This window comes from Coptis chinensis, chromosome 2 (genome assembly GCF_015680905.1).
Source record: "Coptis chinensis isolate HL-2020 chromosome 2, ASM1568090v1, whole genome shotgun sequence".
Taxonomy (NCBI): domain Eukaryota; kingdom Viridiplantae; phylum Streptophyta; class Magnoliopsida; order Ranunculales; family Ranunculaceae; genus Coptis; species Coptis chinensis.
The window spans coordinates 90,050,684-90,059,403 of NC_141457.1; the positions used below are offsets into that span (position 1 = coordinate 90,050,684).

The window sequence follows — 8,720 nt, forward strand, 5'->3', positions numbered from 1 at the left end:
CTTGACTTGCTTCTTCTGTATTCTGTACCATATTTATCGTGATTAAATTCTATGGTGAGCACTGAATTCAGAAAAAGGTGAAATTGAAATTGAAAGAGAAAAAAAAATGTGTCGGAAGAAAGAAACACACCTGTTCTATTGTTGGAATATAATATTAAACAACGGAAAAGATCTACTTAAGCTTGCTAAAGTATCAGTTACACTTGGTCGTGTTAGTAAATTTAGTCCCACACTGGTCAATTATGTAAGATATTGTGCAAGTTACCAGCCTTGAATCTTAGCTTCCACCTCCTTTTCCATTACTTGTTCTTGATCAATTTGTTTCAAGACCGGAAGGAGTAGATGCACCAAGTATTTGGAATAGTTATGTTCTCCATCTTTATTTAACTTCCTTTCTGACTTATGTTTCTCCTGAAAGAAAAACCATTTGAAATGTACATGATATCACTACTGCAGTATGAAGAAGAAAATGTCAAAATGGGAAAATTGATTAAGAGTAATAAATTACGCATGCTAAAAAAAAACCTTATAATTTCCATGTGTACGCAAGCATTGTTTGCAATTGCAGTTTCCGCGACAAACTAGGCAAGACTCAACAACTTCCGTGTGTGACAGGTGTGGATACCTACAATCAATAACAGTGAAGAGAAAGCATAACCATAAAAAACAGAGACTTTCAGATAGAACTCTTTTTGCAGCTACAGAAGTTAGTCTGAAATTGAAACACATGGACAAAGTATGAAGTATAACTAAATGTGGTATTAAATTGTAGCCATCTGTGATAAAATAGAGATTACTAATGCCATGTGGTACATTAGAAATATTTGTTTCTTACTTTTTGATTGATCGGTAAAAATCATTTAATATCACTGATAGATAAATAACACCAGTGTTACAATAGTTTACAAAATTATGTCTCATAGGCTCGTAGCATGATTCTACTTGACCATCAAAAAGTGCCCTACACTTGTTCTCCCATTACGTACATGTCGCAGATATCGTTTTTCTAAGTTTATGTAACATGAAAGAGTAAATGAAAGCCTTACTCTTAGAAGATACTTCTTTCCAATTGTTTTGGGATGTTAAACTTATGATATTCAGCTGAAACTGAATAAGCTTCATTGTTTCCAATATCTTAGCAATGATTTTCCTTGCGTAATTTAAGGTTGAAATTTTGCAATAACACGGGATTAAAAAGGTTCCCAAATTCATCAAAACAACAATTATCAAAGTAAAAACTTAAAAAGCACAAAATCTCATTACCATAAAAAGGAGAACTTAACAACCACAAAAAGATTTACCATTTTAAGCATGAATGACAATATCTTTTTGTTTTACATTTCGTGCATCGGACAACTGGCCCTTTATCATTTCTTTGACATTGGTGGCACATAGTAGAATCTCCATAATCCTCTTTCTATTCATCCCAAAAAAAAATATTATGTTCAACAATTTATTCGATCCAAAACACAAAATAGGAAAAGGACATGATACATTTTATTGATGAAAACAGATTATTAGTTTAGAATCTACATGAAGTAGAAACAGAAAACACTTACAGTAGTTGGTTTTTTCCTTGTGACACCTCCCGATGGAGTAGGTTCCTTCAAACAGTTTTTAAACCTACTCGATCTTCTGCCACGACCTAGATCAGATTTTTCCTCCTATCTGCTCCACTTTCTCCACTAATTCCTGGTCCCTTTTCACCACTTTTTCATCATTAGTCTTAGAGACTTTATCGCTTGTGCATGAACCTGTTGGCCTTGTCCAAGAGTTGCCAACTCTGAACATGTACTAATAACACTGACAAGAGTTATTTTATCTGGCCTTAATCCAGTAACTTCATCAAATTAAATCGATCCAAAGCTCCCTCAGAGCATCCGTTTTGAGCCCTACTGCTATAATCGTATTGCTTGCGCCAATGACATTATGAACAGGCATCCCCTCAAAAACTTTCTCCCCATCACTCATATTTCCACATTTCATATACATATGAGCAAGGGAGCTTCCAACAACTAAATCAAAATCAATCCCAGACTTCATAACATACCCATGTATCTGCTGCCCAAGTTTAACCTCCTTTGACCCCACACAACCCCTTAAAACACTCCCTAAAGTAAACTTATCAGGAAACAATCCCATCCCATGCATTTTCCCAAACAAACACATCCCCTCCTCATTAAACTCAAACTGTATCAACCCACCAACCATAGCAATCCACGTCGCAAGGTTTCTTTCCGGCATTTTATCAAACAAAATCCTAGCACTATCCAAATCCCCATTTTGAACAAACCCACCTATCAAAATATTATAAGACATAACATTCATCCTTGGCAATACACTAAACAAAGTTATACCACTCTCTAAATCCTCACATTTGCAATACATATTAATTAAATGATTCATAACAAACTTTTCTAAACAACACCCAGATGTTATAACCATGGAATGTAACTGTTTCCCTAGTGAAAGTGATTGTTTTGGTATACATCCTTTAATAAGGTGAGAAAACAAATTTAAACGCTTATTGTGAAAAAAGAAAAAAAAAATTACAAATCACGGGTGCGGCAAATTGTGAAAATAAATTTTGTTGATTTAATTTGTTGTTTTAGGCCAAAAATAAATAAATAAAAAAAAATAAAAGTTATTTGAGTGTAAGTGTGAAACTCACCAAGATGTTAAGCTTCCCATTGAACACTGATGAGGTCTCTTCCATTAATTTCTCTCATTGGGCTCGCACCAAGACATCGCAAACTGATCCGGTTAATTTATATCCCAACTGGCTCCAGTCATGCGGATGGATTGATTGGACTAGGGTTTTGACGAAGAGTCTTTTGCTCTATTTCTTCTTTCATTTTTTCTTGTTTTTTTTAGGTTTGGTGAGAAGAAGAAGTCTGGGTTTTTTTTTAATGGAGGGGGTTGAAGGATGACATTAGTTAAATTTTGGAAGAGGAATAAGAGAAAGAGAGTTTGAAGAGATGAATTTTTGTTTGGAGAGTTGGGAGTGTTTTGTAGAATTGAAAAAAAAAAAATATAGAAAGAGGTTTTTATTTATTTTGGGCTACGAAAAATTGAAATCGGCAAAAAAGAGCGTAAAATTCATTTTTTTATGAAAAATCTGATGTGTCAAAGAGAAAAAAGGGGGACTGACGTGGGTCACTGGGAACATTCTCAACTACTCAGTATTAATGGTCTTTGATTTTCACACGTTAATTAATCACACAATAATGTCTACCATCAATTTTTTTCATATTTTAACAATAACATTGTCTTATATTTGCCAAATTTTTTGTTAAGAATCAACGACAACTCGAAATAATAATTAAAATTCTAAATACTTGACAAAACACTCTTCAATTAATAATTTCATCAAAGCATGTAAAAATTTCACTTTCATCTAAACACAAGAAATAAAGACAAAATAAATAACATGTATATTACATAACGAGCTAGTAAACCCCAAGAATATTTTACACTTTGTAGCATAGTACAAAATATCTCGATATATCGCGATATTTGGGGATATCTATCCAGATTTTAGAAAAAGATATATAAATATTACAATATGTTCAGAAATATATATGACTGCAAATATCGGTGATATTTCGATGATATTTTGTGATATTTTACGATATTTTGTGTATATAACAATTTCATTTAATATTTATCATTATATTTCAAATAAATATAAATAATGTATCATGATATATCAAGAAATATCCACAATATCTACGATATTTGTCGATATTTTGGATATATCCACAATATTTGCATGTGAAACAATGTCAAATATCCCCAAAGAGGAGGATATATCCACGATACATATCCAGAAATTGAATATCGATAAATACCCATATCCTGATATTTTGTACTATGCTTTGTAGACTCTCTAAACTCCAAATCTCTCTCTTCTTCACTTCAACCTTCCACCAAAGCTTCATCTGAAAGCCTCCAATCAATCTAAAACAAACAACAAAATTATAACTTTAAACTAAAAACAAAAAATAAAACAAGCTCAATGTAATAAAAAAAAAGTACCATTTCATTGACAATTTCAATCGCTTCACCAAGATTAGACGCTTGAAAACGAGTTGACACCATTGATTTGAGAAGCTCAGAATAGTTAACCCCAATTTATTGAAATCATAACCTTGGATCTTTTGATATTTGCCTTGCAGCATATGAATCCACTTGAGCCACCAATAAATTTTTCTCTTCTTTTTTGTGAATAATAAATATATAGAAAAAGTAAGACTCACTTCGTTGAGTTACTTTGGGACCAAGTACTTGTCCATCGCTTGTAAAGTTACAAGGCACATCCAATCTATCATATAACTAAGTAGTCATTTGCCTTTTTCAAAACTTGTACGAACTTATATTTTCAGCAAGGTAAGCTTTAGCTTCTGTTTCCGGTTTGATGTTTGTGGCGAGGCAAGGGTTTACCGATTTCTTTTCTAACCAATCACCATTGGAAAGCACTCCGGAGAGAAAGCAAACTGAAGAAGGAAAGACATCAATCAATCATAGTGGGAAGCGCCGCAAGCTGCTTACTAAGAGTGCGCTATTTAAGGGGCACATTTCGACAGCAAGCATTTGTAGCAGCAGCCTAGCTCAAATAAGAAAGCAACGGGATTTATTATAAGATAGGGATGAATCCCCTAAGAGCAGTGCCAATAAGGAAGCATGGAAGTCCTAAAAAAATATCGAGTGCCATCCTCAGTTCAGATATAGCAGAATCCGGTAGCCGACTCTCATTCTGAGAAGGAAACCTACCTTAAGAGAAAAAGAAAAATCTAGCAATGTTCTCAAGTAGCTATCAACGGCAGAGGAAGTTGCTAGCACTATCTAACGACTCTCTTTGTACTAGTGTCCCAGACGACGATCCTCTAGGAAGGGCTCAACTCAATCCCAACATGGTTCTTTGTAACTGGGCCTAATTCGGTTGTCACACATAAAATAGATATATAAGGGGATTGTTCTTAAGGTATGTTATTATGTTCTTTCTTCAGGCTGGAAAAGCCTTTATATAGAAAGTGTTGAAAAGGCAGGAACATGAGTCCGGTAACTCTTTACTACTACATCTTTTTACACAACAATCGGATGTACCGAGCTACCAACTTGGACTCTCTTTCAAAGCAATCACATTCTCTATGAAAAGAATGGGGTTGGTAAGGACAACTTACGTGGAGTAGATTATCATTGCTCCATCGAAGAAAGAAAATCCTCACGGTAAGACTTTGATAAGAGCACCGACGGTCACTTAGATAATAATGGTTTTGAGACAAGGCCTCCGATTTGGAGGGTGTGGGTTGGGGGGCTCGCTGGTCTTGATGTATGAGGTAGCTAAGGTCAATGCTACTAGGGTTCGGCTCTTTATGGCCTTTGGGAGCTCGATATTAGAGTTAAAATCCCGGATTCGCTCTCTCGATCTCAAGAGGATGCCTCGATGCGCAAAGGTAGTTGACTAAGTTGACCTTTAATTTTATGATTAATGAGGATGTATTGGATGGATGCCTTAGATTGAAAGGGACGAAGATGAACTCCGGTGAAAGGGCTAGGGTAGATCTTGAGAATGATCCCTGCATCTCCGTATTGGTAAACCATCCCCATTAGTGCTTCTCCCTTACTTGTCACAAGTGAGCCATTCTTCCACATTCTCGGTGACAAGAGCATAACGCCTATGGTCGACCGACTTTCAACTTCCTTTCTTTCAAAGCTGGACCAGGGAGCCTATTGATTGATAGAGCAAGGCCTATGGCTTGAGAGATAGGCAAAGTGAACCCGCCATCTGTCAACTGGTTTAGGAAGATGCCTACTTGTTCAACTGGCTCACAAGGCATGCATACACAACCCAAGGAATCATACTCACTTGGCTGTATTCAAGCACGAGACTGATCTGAGGTTCTTGGCTTATGAGAGATCCGGAGGAGGGAGAAGATCTTTTCACGGGAAATCCATTATGTATAAAGAACCCAAAGAAGCTCAACCCCTTTGAATGGATTCATTGTCAATCCTTCACACAAGTGCTAAAACAGGTCTATCAATCTACCCTATTTGGGGCATACCAAGAGAATGAGGTGGTTTACTAGCTCGACCAAAGTGAGTTTACTCGCTTGTTTGATAGAAAGAGCAAGAGGGATGTCTCCTTGGTCCCATTCCTCAAGGCAGAGGAAGCTTTTCCTAAAAATGACTTCCACTCTTTTTTTTTTTCACTCTTTCCATTGTCGTTTACTTTCACGAAGGGAAGGAAATAAAAAAAAGGTATGCCCATTTTCTCGAGGAGAGGTTTCTCTAATAATCTCTCAATCGGTGAGGCCTCGGTAATTCCTCGGGAACATATCGGGAAATCTGAATGATATAAGCATCTTCCGGTGCTTTCGAAGTTTCCACCGTAAGATCGGCAAGACCGAAGTTAGAAATCCTTGTCATCCTTTCCTCAACAAACCGAGTAGCCTTGAGTGTCCATAAGGCACGAGGCAATCTAGCGCTTGGAGATTAAACTTAGACTGTCTAGAACTTCTGAGAATCTCCCTTCTTATGGCATTCCACTAGTGCATTGAGAGCTAACGCGTCTCTAGGGCAATGCCAAAGTCTGTTGTTTCTACATTATGGAAATTGGCTAGGCGTTGTTTGCCCCCGGTCTAATTGGGCCTAACGCACAAATCTCGCTAACTAATACTTCATCCCCCAACAAAGGGTGTCAACCGCGTGGTTCCTACTCAAAGGCTCCATTTGTAATCTATCCCGTTCAACACCGGGCGACGGGCATAAATAAAAGGGGTGTTAAGCCCGAAGTCGGATGAATATCGAATCGAAAATCATGCTTTGAATTCTTTCTCCCATGCCTTTCTTCTAACTTTCGAAATATCGTAATAGAAGAGAGTGAGGTTTTGGCTTTGAATCGCTCTAAACTTAGGGCCAAGTCCTTTAGACAAGATGCCCCAAAAGTGATCGACAGAGATACGCTTTTAACACATGCTTCTTGAAGAAGGGTTGCTGGCTTTTCTTTGGTCACTTCAGTTCTATTTTTGAGCCTTCTCAAAGTGTAGTTCTTGTTCTCTCGATTGAAAGAGTCATTCCAATGTTTGTTGATCTATGTTTCTTTCGTTGAGTTCAGTAGTTTATTTTATATAGCCCGCCGGGCTATGTTATAACATTTGAATTACTAATAAATCCTTTTTTTTTTAAAGTTGGGGGCTCTCTATCGAAGATAGGGATATGTCCGACCGTCTTGCAACTGTCAGGTGTCTCGACGCCTTTGTTCATGGTTTACCGTGCATGGCACTTAGACACCCTCCCGCTTAGTAATCTTGGTTTTGCTTTCTCGGCATGATATAGTATTAGTAACCCGATCACTCTCTCTGGTTCGATCAAATTGAGAGCTAGTGACCTTGTTAGCTACAAGTGCCAACCCTTGACATTCCATGAGATTTGTCAATTAGGGCGAGCTCGAGTAGTGCGATAAGGGCTTGCATGTAATCAATAAGGCTTGCTGAGGGATTAATTAAGGGCGGATGGCCTGCGTTAGTCTGACGGAGCGGATGATTCTTCGAAGGTTTGCTTGTGGTTCTATTGATAGGTGTTTGCAATGGGCTTTTCGTCTCGTGCTCGAGGTAGTTCAGTCTCGGTGAAGTAGGGTTAGATCAGTCTCGTGGTCCGAAGGAGATAGAGTTATGGCATTTCTAGGGTTCGAAGGCGGTACTATTGATTTCATCAATACCAAGCGGGACTTTCTTAATGGGACATTCGATAAGGAGCTGGACATAGGAATTCGATCTTCAGCTAAGGGTACTCGAGGGATTACCTTTCTCATTAAGGCAGAAGGACAAGAAAAGGACGGTCAAACAGGCCTGGACCAAAAGGAGCTCCTACGCCCTAAAGTAGGGGATCGCTGAGTCTAGATTGATAGTATAGCCCTCGGCGATTGAGTGAGAGGACACCAACAACAGGGACAGCTCCAGTTGTTATTTGATCCGTTGGGACAGTGACACCAGTTACAGTGAAATCCGAATCTGCATCAGAGACAGACGCATCAGCTAGAACTCAGGTAGTTGGTGGGACATATATATCACTAAAAGCTTGAAGCGGAATAAGAAGAATCTCTTACTTATATGTCATATGTCATCCTTAGACGACTAAGAAGCTTGGAATGGAGTGAGAATCATAACTTAGAACAGTAAGAGGGCATCTCATTCATCTGCATCTGCTCCCTCATGTTTAGATTCTCCACTTTTTATGGAATATCTTAGGTAGTACGATAGATACAACAAACACCCAGACAAGTTGCTCCCTTAAATAGCAGCGGTGGCAGAGGTTCAAGGATGGGAGCCCAATCCGTATGGGGATGGGAGTCAATTAGTACAGATGTACGTTAGGGAATAGTAAAAATAGTGACTCTCTCTTATACGATTCCCTTACCATATGTACAAAAGGAAACCAGTTCACGTATATATACTCTGATCTTTTGATTGAGCTGAAGATCGTAATGCGCCTATAGAGGTATATTAAGGAAGTAGCTTGGCTTGAACGCCAGCAATGGATAACTTATTGGCTAGACTGCTCGATTGGATTGGCTTTTCGATCGTGTAGTACACTTTAACAACTGGACTTGAAAGCTTGACTTGTTAGCTAGTTGCCTGTTTAGTACGCTTACTCAACTATTTCTTTCACTGTATTTGATTTGTCTTAACTCGGAGTTGACTTTGAGACCTTCACTAGCG

At 38.0% G+C, this 8,720-nt stretch overlaps 1 protein-coding gene across 3 annotated transcripts; it reads right to left on the minus strand.

The window, feature by feature from the left end:
* Positions 1-69: 69 nt before the first annotated feature.
* On the minus strand, positions 70-4,872 carry LOC147518796 (lysine-specific demethylase JMJ26-like). 3 transcript variants are annotated; one of them, XM_086590534.1, is made up of 5 exons: positions 4,039-4,872; positions 2,672-3,960; positions 1,302-1,417; positions 526-625; positions 70-411 (listed from the first exon to the last, which is right to left on the minus strand). In XM_086590534.1, the coding sequence occupies exons 2-5, from the start codon at positions 2,714-2,716 to the stop codon at positions 262-264; spliced, it is 411 nt and encodes a 136-aa protein (XP_086446660.1). In that variant the 5' UTR covers positions 2,717-3,960; positions 4,039-4,872; the 3' UTR covers positions 70-261. The 3 variants fall into 3 exon arrangements, 1 of the variants encoding a protein (XP_086446660.1); XR_015211884.1 differs by lacking the exon at positions 1,302-1,417; XR_015211883.1 differs by lacking the exons at positions 2,672-3,960; positions 4,039-4,872 and adding an exon at positions 1,560-2,532.
* Positions 4,873-8,720: the final 3,848 nt, after the last annotated feature.

Bases quoted from the DNA above. Each gene is read 5' to 3' on its own strand.
- LOC147518796 (XM_086590534.1), bottom strand. From the start codon at position 2,716: ATGGAAGAGACCTCATCAGTGTTCAATGGGAAGCTTAACATCTTG. The intron at 1,418-2,671 runs GTGAGTTTCACA...TGGGATGAATAG, and splicing joins ATGGGAAGCTTAACATCTTG to AAAGAGGATTATGGAGATTC. The intron at 412-525 runs GTTTTTTTTTAG...TTTTTCTTTCAG, and splicing joins GTACACATGGAAATTATAAG to GAGAAACATAAGTCAGAAAG.